The sequence below is a fragment of the Oncorhynchus nerka genome, linkage group LG14 (assembly GCF_034236695.1).
Source record: "Oncorhynchus nerka isolate Pitt River linkage group LG14, Oner_Uvic_2.0, whole genome shotgun sequence".
Classification (NCBI taxonomy): Eukaryota; Metazoa; Chordata; class Actinopteri; order Salmoniformes; family Salmonidae; genus Oncorhynchus; species Oncorhynchus nerka.
In genome coordinates, this window is record NC_088409.1 from 86,167,257 (window position 1) to 86,184,101 (window position 16,845).

General features: G+C 44.7%; 1 protein-coding gene across 1 annotated transcript in view; it reads right to left on the minus strand.

Moving 5' to 3' along the window:
- The window catches only part of LOC115115523 (roundabout homolog 2-like), a 392,283-nt gene that overhangs the window by 107,937 nt on the left and 267,501 nt on the right, over positions 1-16,845 (minus strand). The window contains 2 exon segments of the mRNA XM_065000507.1: positions 1,549-1,685; positions 15,421-15,559. Of these exon segments, the coding sequence (XP_064856579.1) occupies positions 1,549-1,685; positions 15,421-15,559 (276 nt within the window).

The window sequence follows — 16,845 nt, forward strand, 5'->3', positions numbered from 1 at the left end:
CACTCTACTAGTCACTCTACTAGTCTCAAAACGAGTCATTCTACTAGTCATACTATTAGTCATACTACTAATCATTCTCCTAGTCATTCTACTAGTCATACTACTAGTCATTCTACTAGTCATTCTACTAGTCTCAAAACTAGTCATTCTACTAGTCAAACTACTAGTCATACTATTAGTCATACTACTAATCATTCTCCTAGTCATTCTACTAGTCATACTACTAGTCATTCTACTAGTCATTCTACTAGTCACAATACTAGTCACTCTACTAGTCACACTACTAGTCACTCTACTAGTCACTCTACTAGTCACAATACTAGTCACTCTACTAGTCACACTACTAGTCATTATACTAGTCATTATACTGGTCATACTACTAGTCATTCTACTAGTCATTCTACTAGTCATAATACTAGTCATTCTACTAGTCATTCTACTAGTCATACTACTAGTCATTATACTAGTCATTCTACTAGTCATTCTACTAGTCATACTACTAGTCATTATACTGGTCATACTACTAGTCACACTACTAGTCATTCTACTAGTCATTCTACTAGTCATACTACTAATCATTCTACTAGTCATTATACTGGTCATACTACTAGTCACACTACTAGTCATTCTACTAGTCATACTACTAGTCATTCTACTAGTCATACTACTAATCATTCTACTAGTCATTCTACTAGTCATTCTACTAGTCATACTACTAGTCATTCTACTAATCATTCTACTAGTCATTCTACTAGTCATTCTACTAGTCACTCTACTAGTCACACTACTAGTCACAGTACTAGTCACACTACTTGTCACACTACTAGTCACTCTACTAGTTACACTACTAGTGATTCTACTAGTCTCACTACTAGTGATTATACTAGTGATACTACTAGTCATACTACTAGTCACTCTGCTAGTCATACTACTAGTCATTCTACTAGTCATACTACTTGTCACACTACTAGTCACTCTACTAGTTACACTACTAGTGATTATACTAATCTCACTACTAGTGATTATACTAGTGATACTACTAGTCATACTACTAGTCACTCTGCTAGTTACACTACTGGTCATTCTACTAGTCACACTACTGGTCATACTAATTCTCACACTACTAGTCATACTACTAATCATTCTACTAGTCACACTACTAGTCATTCTACTAGTCATATTACTAGTCATACTACTAGTCACACTACTAGCCATGCTACTAGTCATACTACTAGTCAATCTACTAGTCATTCTACTAGTCATTCTACTAGTCATACTACTAGTCAATCTACTAGTCATACTACTAGTCATTCGATTAGTCACACTACTAGTCACACTACTAGTCATACTACTAGTCATACTACTACTTATCACAAACTTAAAATGTATGTCTGTTCCGAGTAGAATTGATGTCTTACTTATACCCATTTCTGATAAACTAAAACAATTGTAAGATGCCAAGCTGTTCTGATTGGCATTCTGAACTTGCTCAGGATTATAGGATGAAAGGGGGAAAGAGGTGAGAGCCAGTGGACAGTCCTCATTCACCTCTGACGGTGAGGCTGGCAGAGGCCTCCACCTTGCCCACCCGGTTCTCTGCCAGGCAGGTGAAGGTGCCCTCGTCACTGGCCGATGCCTTCTTCACTCTCAGCAGGTAGTCCTCCTTGTCATACTTGATCTCGTACCTGGAAAACACACACAACACTGTCAGATTAAATGTCTTCTGATGAGAATACCTGGAAAACACACACAACACTGTCAGATTAAATGTATTCTGTTGACATTGCATTTTTTGAAATAATATAATAATTGTTTTGAGTCCAAAGCTAATACACAGTGTTGAGTGAACCCATCAGTGCAAGCCTTGTGGCGATTATTATGATAAACTAACTAAATGTGACATTTTCCTTCACCACCATCTCTATGAGAACGTATATACAGCATTCCACTCCTGAAGAGGAAACCGTATTTAGAAACAACACTGTTCATTGTGACCATAGAAGATTTGGAAGGAAGGAGGATCAGTTATTCAACGATGACACACGGGCTGCTGTCAGCTGGAAACCCCACACCACTTCAATATGTATGGTGTGTGTGTGTGTGTGTGTGTGTGTGTGTGTGTGTGTGTATGTGTGTGTGTGTGTGTGTGTGTGTGTGTGTGTGTGTGTGTGTTAGCACAAATTCATATGTGGTACTACATATAACCTTCAGTACAGTATAGCAGTTCCAGATTTAGATGACTGGAGCTGGGGATGGGAGGGGGGATTTATAGGGGTGGGGGAGATTTACATGACTGGAGCTGGGGATGGAAGGGGGGATTTATAGGGGTGGGGGAGATTTACATGACTGGAGCTGGGGGGTACATGACTGGAGCTGGGGTGGGGGGATTTACATGACTGGAGCTTGGGATGGGGGGGGTTTACATGACTGGAGCTGGGGATGGGGGGGGATTTACATGACTGGAGCTGGGGATAAGGGGGGATTTACATGGCTGGAGCTGGGGGTGGTTGAGGATTTACATGACTGGAGCTGTGGGGGATTTACATGACTGGAGCTGGGGGGATTTACATGACTGGAGCTGGGAGGGATTTACATGACTGGAGATGGGGGGGATTTACATGACTGGAGATGGGGAGATTTACATGACTGGAGCTGGAGCTGGGGATGTCATCACATTTTTTTTAATGTTTTAAAAAACACTGTCTACATGTATTTAGTCAGGCTGTCCTCTGATCCCAAACCTGTGGTTTGAGGTATCTAACAGGCTGAACTGAGAGGTGGTGAGTGTTTGAGAAAGAGAGACAAAGAGAGAGAGAGATACAGAGAGAGAGAGAGAGGGGTTGGGAGTTGTGGGGGTTGTATGGCAGTTGACAAGAGAAGGATGATGGTTTGATTAGTTGCCCTGGCTTCTGGAAGTGCGGTTAGCATGGCAATGTGAGTGTTGTGTTGAGTTGGTGGGGTGGTGTGGGGAGGGGTTTGGTGATGTGTGAAGGCTGTATGACAGCCAGACAACAGTCTGTACCCAGTATGTCACTCAGACACTCTGAAATACTGAGGGGCAACACAGACAGAGAGAGAGAGAGAGAGAGAGAGAGAGAGAGAGAGAGACCTGAAGAGACAAAATGCCAGGCCATACAGGTTCTTACCAACATTTTCACACCAAAATCTGAATCCTGGTCTAGTTTTAAGCTCAAGATTTCCATACTGTATCTACCTGAGAACAGTGATGTGGTGTGTAGAGAGAGACCACAGCCCCACAGCTCAGGTCTAAGGTGAACTGATGGCCCCGTGCCACCAGCAGCTGCTGAACAAATCTGTTCTCTCTCTCTCTCTCTCTCTCTCTCTCTCTCTCGCTCTCTCTCTCGACATTTCCTGAGCAAATGTTTCAAAGGCAGCTTTATTGAAGTGCATTCCTTCGCCCTGACTGCCAGCTCTATCTATCACACTGGCCCTTAACAAAAGTACAATTATTTGACTGAGTCATGACAAAATGCTTTGTTTTGGGGAGAGACAGGGGAGTCAGGGCAGAGCAGGTTGTGTGGAGGTGGGGAGGAGAATAATGCTGTTATTGTTTGAATGGTGAGAGAGGCCTCCAAAGGAATGACACAGCGCCATTTGAGATGAGCCTGTCTGATGGAAAACAAACAAGCTAATGGAGCCTAGAGACAGTCCTTCTCTGACTCTGCCTCAGGCTGAGACGGAAAAACAAGACTTGGAAGAGAACATTATATCTGAGGAGTGGGGGCGGGTGGAGGAGCGGGGGGTTAGGGAGGTGCAGGAATGGCACAGATGCCCATTGTGATCATTGATATGAATGAAAACTGCCATGTTGTTTTGACAGGTTCCCACACATGGCCATCGATGCATGGACACACTCAGCAAGCAGGGAACATATTGACCACACTGAATAACATCATACAACATGTGTTTATTTCGGTTCTTTCCATCTATCAAACTATCAAAATGTATGTATTTAGAGGGAAACATGACACAATCAATCTGTAATCAACATCCTAGAACAAATCAGCTAAGATTACAAGAACAGTGGAAACGCTGGTGGATAAAATACACTCAAACACACTCACACACACACACACACACACACACACACACACACACACACACACACACACACACACACACACACACACACACACACACACACACACACACACACACACACACAGACACACACACACACAGTCTACCTGTACATGCACACACACACACACACACACACACTCAAACACACACACACACAGTCTACCTGTACATGCGCACACACACGCACGCACACACACACACACACACACACACACACACACACACACACACACACACACACACACACACACACACACACACACACACACACACACACACACACACACACACACACACACATTGAGAGAGAGGGAGAAACAGTAGCTCTTCCCTGAAGCTGGCTCGGTTTAGAGCTCTGATCTCTATAAGAGGAGGTATGTAATTACACATGGAATATGAAAAGGTTGTGGAGGGTAGAGCAGAGCCAAGTTCACCCTGCTGCCTAGCCTCTCCCTCGCCCTGAACTACAGAACACACACACAAATAAACACACACAGGGAAATACACACGGTACAGTACACAACACACAGGAGGCTGGTGGCACCTTAATTGGGGAGGCCGGTCTCGTGGTAATGACTGGAGTGTTACTGGTGGTATCAAGTACATCAAACACATGGTTTCCATGGTTTCCAGATGTTTGACACCATTCCATTTGCTCCGTTCCAGCCATTATTATGACCCGTCCTCCACTCAGCAGCCTCCACTGATACAAAATCATACAGTACCATGCACACCCATACTCAAAGTTACTAGCTTTCATATGCAGAGAGACGTCGAGTTACGGGAATGAAAAACACATGCTAAGACAAGGCAGCATTTTTCTGGTTCGTTAACTGCATACCCAGGGCAGGGCCCACAGAGTTGAGGTGTTTGATACACAGAGCAGGGCCCACAGAGTTGAGGTGTTTGATACACAGGGCAGGGCCCACAGAGTTGAGGTGTTTGATACACAGGGCAGGGCCCACAGAGTTGAGGTGTTTGATACACAGGGCAGGGCCCACAGAGTTGAGGTGTTTGATACACAGGGCAGGGCCCACAGAGTTGAGGTGTTTGATACACAGGGCAGGGCCCACAGAGTTGAGGTGTTTGATACCCAGGGCAGGGCCCACAGAGTTGAGGTGTTTGATACACAGGGCAGGGCCCACAGAGTTGATGTGTTTGATACACAGGGCAGGGCCCACAGAGTTGAGGTGTTTGATACACAGGGCAGGGCCCACAGAGTTGAGGTGTTTGATACACAGGGCAGGGCCCACAGAGTTGAGGTGTTTGATACACAGGGCAGGGCCCACAGAGTTGAGGTGTTTGATACCCAGGGCAGGGCCCACAGAGTTGAGGTGTTTGATACACAGGGCAGGGCCCACAGAGTTGATGTGTTTGATACACAGGGCAGGGCCCACAGAGTTGAGGTGTTTGATACACAGGGCAGGGCCCACAGAGTTGAGGTGTTTGATACACAGAGCTAAGACTATAATGAGTACTGGACTGAGGAAGAACTCTTGACTCCCAAACTGTGCCTGTGCTGCTGCTGGAGAAGTGCTACAGTAGTTTTATAGCACACCTGACCTCGACATCAAACTAATGTGGCTCAAGGGAAAGTAGGGACTCAAAGATCTTTCAAAAACACTCATCTGTGTGTCACCTGAAGTGTCCTTGCTGTCTCAATGTGAGAGCTTCTTATCACCTGTGTGTGTGTGTGTGTGTGTGTGTGTGTGTGTGTGTGTGTGTGTGTGTGTGTGTGTGTGTGTGTGTGTGTGTGTGTGTGTGTGTGTGTGTGTGTGTGTGTGTGTGTGTGTGTGTGTGTGTGTGTGTGTGTGAGGTGTTGTACAGGTGCTGTACAGTAACATAAATGAGTCAGTCTCCCAGGATTCAGGTGTGGGACTGAGGCCAGCTCTCTCCACTCTCAGTCTGTCTGACTGTGTGGCTGTAGCTCAGAGAAGGTATCCTCTCTTCTCTGCTATGCTCTGATAGACAGTGCAGGGTGATCCTGTTTCATACACTCTGCCTGTCACTCTACCTGAGTCTGATCCAAGCAGCCAGACTAACCTGTTGAGAGTTTGTCAACCGCGGGACAAAATCAATTAACCAGCCTTATGTCTTGTCATCTTCCCTCTGTAGGGCTCTAGGCCAGTGCTCTCCCACCTCCCCTACTCTTCTTCTCCTTTTACAGCTTGTCTCGTAGCTTGTCTCGTCTGCCATCTACCAACCACACAGACCATGGTGCTTTTACTCAACACACTGATCTAAGATCAGTTTTGTATTTATCCCCTAATGGTTTAGGTTATATTGTTCTTGTCCTTTTCGTAAAAAGTAATTTTAAAGTGTGTGCATGACACTGCAACAAATTTTGCCCAAGGGGACAATGACGTCGGTAAAGTAGATCTGTACATCTTCTACCAGGAGCGCTGCCAGAGCCCATGGCGCCATGGTAACCACAGCTAGGCATTTTAGAGTTTGTCAGAGTGGTTCTGAACAGACGCTGAAACTCTATAGGGAGATGTAGGAGATACAGCAGGAAAAACTCTACAGCAAAAATCCCCTCACTGACAGATGCCTGGCAGATTGTGTGTGTGTGTGTGTGTGTGTGTGTGTGTGTGTGTGTGTGTGTGTGTGTGTGTGTGTGTGTGTGTGTGTGTGTGTGTGTGTGTGTGTGTGTGTGTGTGTGTGTGGCAAAGGCCACTTGTATATGTGTGCAAAGGCTCAAAGTGTTTTTCCTCACATGAGAGGATGGAGACAGGAGCCATTTGAAGATTTTCCCACCAGAGATGAGGATCAATTATCTATACACTTGGTAGAATAAGGATGTATCCACACATTCGCCCTAATTAAAGACATAGAATAGTTCTCTGCTATTTTCTGCTACCGTATGTCTTTCATTTTTTACTGGCTGACTTCATATTGTAGGCACACGAATGGGCAGTATTGATTTTAATAAATTGTTCTATACTATCACTTAGTGACACGACGGCTCTTACAAGACTCAGCTGTAGAGGGCTGGACAGGTTCCAGCTGCAGAGTAGAGGAGGGGTGAACAACCCCCATACACACACACACACAGACACACACACGCAAGGATGAATACCAGATGGAAGTAATGGATACAGAAGTCGTAGCCTGCCATCTATTTTTCTGCATAAAATGTGGAGGTGAAGAATGACAACACCACTGTCTCTAACACAACTGTCTCTAACACAACTGTCTGTAACAACACTGTCTGAAACACCACTGTCTAACAACACAACTGTCTGTAACACAACTGTCTGTAACACCACTGTCTGTAACACCACTGTCTGTAACACAACTGTCTGTAACACCACTGTCTGTAACACCACTGTCTGTAACACAACTGTCTGTAACACCACTGTCTGTAACACAACTGTCTGTAACACAGCTGTCTGTAACACCACTGTCTGTAACACCACTGTCTGTAACACAACTGTCTGTAACACCACTGTCTGTAACACCACTGTCTGTAACACCACTGTCTGTAACACAACTGTCTGTAACACCACTGTCTGAAACACCACTGTCTGTAACACCACTGTCTGTAACACAGCTGTCTGTAACAACACTGTCTGTAACACAACTGTCTGTAACACCACTGTCTGTAACACCACTGTCTGTAACATGACTGTCTGTAACAACTGTATGTAACACAACTGTCTGTAACACCACTGTCTGTAACACAACTGTCTGTAACACCACTGTCTGTAACACCTTCTGTAACACCACTGTCTCTAACACAACTGTCTGTAACACAACTGTCTAACAACACTCTCTGTAACACCACTGTCTGTAACACCACTGTCTGTAACACCACTGTCTGTAACACAACTGTCTGTAACATAACTGTCTGTAACACCACTGTCTCTAACAACACTGTCTGTAACACCACTGTCTCTAACACAACTGTCTAACAACACTCTCTGTAACACCACTGTCTGTAACAACACTGTCTGTAACACCACTGTCTGTAACACCACTGTCTGTAACAACACTGTCTGTAACACCACTGTCTGTAACATGACTGTCTGTAACAACACTGTCTGTAACACAACTGTCTGTAACACCACTGTCTGTAACACCACTGTCTCTAACACAACTGTCTAACAACACTCTCTGTAACACCACTGTCTGTAACAACACTGTCTGTAACACAACTGTCTAACAACACAATTGTCTGTAACACAACTGTCTGTAACACCACTGTCTGTAACACCACTGTCTGTAACACAACTGTCTGTAACACCACTGTCTGTAACACAACTGTCTGTAACACCACTGTCTGTAACACAACTGTCTGTAACACAACTGTCTGTAACACCACTGTCTGTAACACCACTGTCTGTAACACAACTGTCTGTAACACCACTGTCTGTAACACCACTGTCTGTAACACCACTGTCTGTAACACAACTGTCTGTAACACCACTGTCTGAAACACCACTGTCTGTAACACCACTGTCTGTAACACAGCTGTCTGTAACAACACTGTCTGTAACACAACTGTCTGTAACACCACTGTCTGTAACACCACTGTCTGTAACATGACTGTCTGTAACACAACTGTCTGTAACACCACTGTCTGTAACACAACTGTCTGTAACACCACTGTCTGTAACACCTTCTGTAACACCACTGTCTCTAACACAACTGTCTGTAACACCACTGTCTGTAACACAACTGTCTGTAACATAACTGTCTGTAACACCACTGTCTCTAACAACACTGTCTGTAACACCACTGTCTCTAACACAACTGTCTAACAACACTCTCTGTAACACCACTGTCTGTAACACCACTGTCTGTGACACCACTGTCTGTAACATGACTGTCTGTAACAACACTGTCTGTAACACAACTGTCTGTAACAACACTGTCTGTAACACAACTGTCTGTATCACCACTGTCTCTAACACAACTGTCTGTAACACCACTGTCTGTAACACAACTGTCTGTAACACCACTGTCTGTAACACCACTGTCTCTAACACAACTGTCTAACAACACTCTCTGTAACACCACTGTCTGTAACAACACTGTCTGTAACACAACTGTCTGTAACACCACTGTCTGTAACACCACTGTCTGTAACACAACTGTCTGTAACACCACTGTCTGTAACACCTTCTGTAACACCACTGTCTCTAACACAACTGTCTGTAACACCACTGTCTGTAACACAACTGTCTGTAACATAACTGTCTGTAACACCACTGTCTGTAACACCACTGTCTGTAACACAACTGTCTGTAACACCACGGTCTAACAACACTGTCTGTAACATCACTGTCTGTAACACCACTGTCTGTATCACCACTGTCTGTAACACCACTGTCTAACAACACTGTCTGTAACATCACTGTCTAACACCACTGTCTGTAACACCACTGTCTAACAACACTGTCTAACACCACTGTCTAACAACACTGTCTAACACCACTGTCTGTAACACCACTGTCTAACAACACTGTCTAACCACACTGTCTAACAACACTGTCTAACACCACTGTCTGTAACACCACTGTCTGTAACACCACTGTCTGTAACACTACTGTCTGTAACACAACTGTCTGTAACACCACTGTCTGTAACACCACTGTCTGTAACACCACTGTCTGTAACACAACTGTCTGTAACACAACTGTCTGTAACACCACTGTCTGTAACACCACTGTCTGTAACACAACTGTCTGAAACACCACTGTCTGTAACACCACTGTCTGTAACACAACTGTCTGTAACACCACTGTCTGTAACAACACTGTCTGTAACACCACTGTCTGTAACAACACTGTCTGTAACATGACTGTCTGTAACAACACTGTCTGTAACACAACTGTCTGTAACACAACTGTCTGACACAAACACAAATTACTGAATGATGTAAAGAAACCTCCCTCTTCCAGCCATATGGACGTTACACACAAGTTCTACAGATTTGGTTCAAGCCTGTGTGTTTGGTCGCATAACACATGATTATGTTTATACCAGCGTTAAAGCTACCCTAGTACAGCAACACACACTGCAATCTTGTAAAATGTGCCACTAAGCCTCTATTCACCATAGTGAAAACACCACCACACTCTCCCTGCGTTACCTCATACCAGGGCCTGTGTACCAGTGTCTGTGTTTCCCTGAGAGACAACTAGAGCAACCAAGAACATTAAAGAGACGTTTACTCATCTGAAGCTCCAGCTATCGTCCTTTGAAACACACACACACACACACACACACACACACACACACACACACACACACACACACACACACACACACACACACACACACACATACACACACACAATCTGCCAGGCATCTGTCAGTGAGGGGATCTTTGCTGTAGAGTTTTTCCTGCTGTATCTCCTACATCTCCCTATAGAGTTTCAGCGTCTGTTCAGAACCACTCTGACAAACTCTAAAATGCCTAGCTGTGGTTACCATGGCGCCATGGGCTCTGGCAGCGCTCCTGGTAGAAGATGTACAGATCTACTTTACCGACGTCATTGTCCCCTTGGGCAAAATTTGTTGCAGTGTCATGCACACACTTTAAAATTACTTTTTACGAAAAGGACAAGAACAATATAACCTAAACCATTAGGGGATAACTACAAAACTGATCTTAGATCCGTGTCTAGGGCTAATAGCACCATGATCTGCATGATTCGTAGACAGCAGACGGTAGCTACGGGACAAGCCAATCACTGTGAGGCAGACAGGGTGGAGGGGGGCATCAGGACATATATAAAATGGAGGGAAGGGGGGAATCAGGACATATATACAATGGAGGAAGGGGGGGATCAGAACATATATAAAATGGAGGGAAGGGGGATCAGGACATATATACAATGGAGGAAGGGGGATCAGGACATATATAAAATGGAGGGAAGGGGATCAGGACATATATAAAATGGAGGGAAGGGGGGATCAGGACATATATAAAATGGAGGGAAGGGGGATCAGGACATATATAAAATGGAGGGAAGGGGGGGATCAGGACATATATAAAATGGAGGGAAGGGGGATCTGGACATATATAAAATGGAGGGAAGGGGGATCAGGACATATATAAAATGGAGGGAAGGGGGATCAGGACATATATAAAATGGAGGAAGGGGGATCTGGGCATATATAAAATGGAGGGAAGGGGGATCAGGACATATAAAATGGAGGGAAGGGGGGGATCAGGACATATATCAAATGGAGGGAAGGGGGATCAGGACATATATAAAATGAAGGGAAGGGGGATCAGGACATATATAAAATGGAGGGAAGGGGGATCAGGACATATATAAAATGGAGGGAAGGGGGATCAGGACATATATAAAATGGAGGGAAGGGAGGATCAGGACATATATAAAATGGAGGGAAGGGGGGATCAGGACATATATAAAATGGAGGGAAGGGGGATCAGGACATATATAAAATGGAGGGAAGGGGGATCAGGACATATATAAAATGGAGGGAAGGGGGATCTGGACATATATAAAATGGAGGAAGGGGATATCAGGACATATATAAAATGGAGGAAGGGGGATCAGGACATATATAAAATGGAGGAAGGGGGGATCAGGACATATATAAAATGGAGGGAAGGGGGATGAGGACATATATCAAATGGAGGAAGGGGGGATCAGGACATATATCAAATGGAGGGAAGGGGGGGATCAGGACATATATCAAATGGAGGGAAGGGGGGATCAGGACATATATAAAATGGAGGGAAGGGGGGGATCAGGACAGGCTCACACACAAGCACAGGCACATACACAGGCTCACACACAAGCACAGGCACATACACACAGCATGGTTGTGTCTTTCAGGGCTGGCACTGGTTCTGGTGTTCAATGTATTTTAATATCCTGGCAGCTATGTGTGTTAGTGTGAAAATGTGTGCATCATTATCTGCAGGCAGACTGAATTAAATGTATTTATATTCCATATTATGAAGTTTCTGTCTGTCAGACAGGCAGTGTGTTTGATGTTGTAACTGCAGATATGCTGCACAGTGGGGAAAGATACTGACTTGTACAATAAAACGACTGTTCACTCACAGAGACAACAAAGACTGCAGAGAATGTCCAAATTAAAATAATACCCCCTTCACACATTCATCCAGTCTGCTTCAAAGGAGAGTGAGTACAGATAGCTCTGGAAAAAAATACAACACTGGAATTATGAACACTGAGATAGTGATCGTCTAATCATTTAGTTGCCTTTGTTTCCCATGTTCCGTGCTTTCTCCTCCAAACACGACTGTACTTCAAAAGGCAAGATACAGCAAGAGAGTCATTCTTATTCTAGGATTTATCCTATGCTATTAAACTCATGAGTGTGTTAATACATTTTTACAATGAATACTATGTCCTTTCCTGAAGGCAAAGCTACATCAAATACATGAATGAGTAAGTTAGTTGTGTCTATTTGGCTTAGCTCATGAACCCTACCCTATGAACCCTACCCTATGAACCCTACCTTATGAACCCTGCATTATGAACCCTACCCTATGAACCCTACCTTATGAACCCTACCTTTTGAACCCTACCCTATGAACCCTACCTTATGAACCCTGCATTATGAACCCTACCTCATGGACCCTACCCTATGAACCCTACCCTATGAACCCTACCTCATGAACCCTACCCTATGAACCCTACCCTATGAACCCTACCCTATGAACCCTACCTCATGAACCCTACCCTATGAACCCTACCCTATGAACCCTACCCTATGAACCCTACCCTATGAACCCTACCTTATGAACCCTGCATTATGAACCCTACCTCATGGACCCTACCCTATGAACCCTACCCTATGAACCCTACCTCATGAACCCTACCCTATGAACCCTACCCTATGAACCCTACCTCATGAACCCTACCCTATGAACCCTACCTCATGAACCCTACCCTATGAACCCTACCCTATGAACCCTTCATTATGAACCCTACCTCATGAACCCTACCCTATGAACCCTACCTTATGAACGCTACCCTATGAACCCTACCTTATGAACCCTGCATTATGAACCCTACCTCATGGACCCTACCCTATGAACCCTCCCCTATGAACCCTACCTCATGAACCCTACCCTATGAACCCTACCCTATGAACCCTACCCTATGAACCCTACCTTATGAACCCTGCATTATGAACCCTACCTCATGGACCCTACCCTATGAACCCTACCCTATGAACCCTACCTCATGAACCCTACCCTATGAACCCTACCCTATGAACCCTACCCTATGAACCCTACCCTATGAACCCTTCATTATGATCCCTACCCTATGAACCCTACCCTATGAACCCTACTTTATGAACCCTATCCTTATCAGACACAAACAAAGCAGCTAGCAGCTAGCTTTGACAAATGTCTGTTAGCCTGTGTTTAATGTGATGACCTTAGTGCTTCATTTATAAATCGGGAGGTGACGGAACGGCACGATAGGGGGGTGGTCTGGGGAGCTCTGAGGTAATTGGAATGCATGAACAAACAAAAAAATCACCTTATGTGAGAGATTCAAGCTTCTCTGTCTCACCACAGAAACAACCGTACGTTGGTCCCTAGCTTACAATGTTGAGCAAACCATAAATCCGGGCCGGCCCAACACAAATCAATTATCAGGCACATTTTCACATAACATTTTATACGGGGCAGGAGAATTTCAGTGCTGGCAACACGAATCAACACGGATCACTTTTTTATGTTGCAAACAGTGACAATCATTTTTCATGCAAAGAGAGGCACCAGATCTAGTAAAATAGGTTCTGGAATGAGAGATGCAGGATCTGGCTTAAATTAATCACTGGATGACCTTAGCAGTGAGTGACCCTAGTGTTGGACAGTCCAGTCTCTTTGAAGCTTGGTAGTGACACAACCCTGCTTCTGACGTGACACAGCCCTGCTTTTGACTCTCTGTGCAGTGACTGTGAGCCACAGTGGGGCACAGGGAGTACAGGGCCAATAGAGGGCACCAAACAAGAACAAAATCACTGCTGGCACTAGTTGGAGAGAAGACGCTTAACAGGAACCAGAGTGGGACAGTTTTCTGTATAAACTATGACACACACAGAACCCACAGGCTCTTTCTGTTTCTCTCTCAGAAAGGGTGAATGAGTTTATTGTTGTGTGGTGTGTGTGCGTGTGATTTTGTGCCAAGTGCTCACCTGTACAGCTGCACCTGCACACACTCCCAGGGTCACGCTCTCAGTTGGCAAACTCATAGATACCCTGTCTGTCTGTCTGTCTGTCTGTCTGTCTGTCTGTCTGTCTGTCTGTCTGTCTGTCTGTCTGTCTGTCTGTCTGTCTGTCTGTCTGTCTGTCTGTCTGTCTGTCTTCTGTCTGTCTGTCTGTCTGTCTGTCTGTCTGTCTGTCTGTCTGTCTGTCTGTCTGTCTGTCTGTCTGTCTGTCTGTCTGTCTGTCTGTCTGTCTGTCTGTCTGCCTGACTGCCTGCCTGCCTGCCTGCCTACAGACTCTGGCCTCTGTTATGGCCACGTTGGCTGACCACTGATTGACAGACAGAGCTATGGGGGCACAGTGTGTTTGTCTAGCTGCTAGCAGGGTTACCCTGTGTGCTTAATGAGTGTTGTGAACAGCCTAATGGTCCTGTTTAATGCCTGCTGGCTGGCAGGTGAGAGAGAACTGGCATCAGAGAGAGAGAGACAGAGAGAGAGAGAGAGAGAGAGAGAGAGAGAGAGAGAGAGAGAGAGAGAGAGAGAGTGGTCTCTCTTACATTGATCACTCCTTAGTTAGTCTATATAAACTACATCATGACACCTCAGCTATACAGGATCAATCACTCAATGCTAATGATTGAGGAGACAGAGGGGGGCCAAGGGAGGACATCAAAGAATATACAGTACCAGTGAAAAGTTTGGACACACCTACTAATTCAAGGGTTTCTCTATATTTGTACTATTTTCTACATTGTAGAATAATAGAGAAGACATCAAAACTATGAAATAACACATATGGAATCATGTACTTACCAAAAAAGTATTAAACAAATCAAAATATATTTGAATTGATTTCAAAGTAGCCACACTTTGCCTTGATGAAAGCTTTCCACTCTCTTGGCATTCTCTCAACCAGCTTCATCTGGAATGCTTTTCCAACAGCCTTGGCATCCTCTCAACCAGCTTTGAATATTTTTCTGTAAAGTGTTTCCCGAATGCACATTTCAATGGTTGTTTGTTTGATATATTGATTGGTTGATTAGTTGGTTGTTTGATAGATTGATTGATTGGTTGGTTTACTGATATGTCGATTAGTTGATCAAATAGAGGAAACAGAGTACTACTGAAGAAGGGTCTTACCTCCCACGGGGCACATCAACATCATTCTTCCTCCAGCGTACGTTGGGCTGGGGGTCTCCCTGCACCTGGCACCTGAACTCTACCCCCTCCTCCTCCAGGACCACTTGGTTGATGGGCCGACGCAGGAAGGTGGGACGCTCTGGAGGACAGAGAGAGGAAATGAGGGAGAGAGACAGACAGAGAGAGAGAGAGAGAGAGAGAGAGAGAGAGAGAGAGAGAGAGAGAGATATAGATAGATAGATAGATAGATAGATAGATAGATAGATAGATAGATAGATAGATAGATAGATAGGGCAGGTTAGACACAGCAATAGTCATAGAGGGCGCAAGCTTTGCCGTACCCTTTCTCTACCGCGTGCAGGTAGGCTGCTTTTGGCCAAATTTGTGGATTAAACAAAGTCTAAAAAAAGTATCGTGTCTGGAAGCGGATATGAAAGGATAGGTGCCAGGCAAGACTAAGGTTTCCTTTTTCCAAGTCATACGGAGGGTGCTCTAGCAAACAAACAGCAGAGACCTGAGCCTCTGATTATCATATATGCATAGTCACTTTAACATACATGCATGTACATACTACCTCAATTGGCCCGACCAACCAGTGCCTCCGCACATTAGCTAACCGGGCTATCTGCATTGTGTCCCGCCACCCACCACCTGCCAACCCCTCTTTTACGTTACTGCTACTCTCTGTTTATCATGTATGTATAGTCACTTTAACCATATCTACATCAGTCAGCCCGACTAACCAGTGTCCGTATGTAGCCTCTCTACTGTATATAACCTCTCTACTGTATATAGCCTCTCTACTGTATATAACCTCTCTACTGTATATAGCCTCTCTACTGTATATAGCCTCGCTTCTGTATATAGCCTCTCTACTGTATATAGCCTCGCTACTGTATATAGCCTCGCTTCTGTATATAGCCTCTCTACTGTATATAGCCTCTCTACTGTATATAACCTCTCTACTGTATATAGCCTCTCTACTGTATATAGCCTCTCTACTGTATATAGCCTCTCTACTGTATATAGCCTCCCTACTGTATATAACCTCCAAGATGGCGTAGCAGTCGGACAGTCGGACGTGTGTTTTGTCCTTGTCCTGTATAGTGCTGAATATACTCTCCTGCAACCCGCATCACCCAATGTGGTACGGATCTGCTTTTTCTATACTTTAGAATCGGAACCCTCATCAGAAGCTAGCCAGCTAACTAGCTACTAGCTAGTAGCTAGCCACTGCTAGCGGTCTTCAACGCTAACTAGGACACCAGCGCGACATCTACCCAAAGCATATCAGACTGCTTTTTCTCTACCACATCTCCGGATTCCTACCGCAAGCTCTGAACCTTTATACCGGATCATCGTAAATAGCTAGCTGCAATCCGAGTGGCTACTCCTGGCTAACGTCTCTGTCCAAGAGCAAGCACC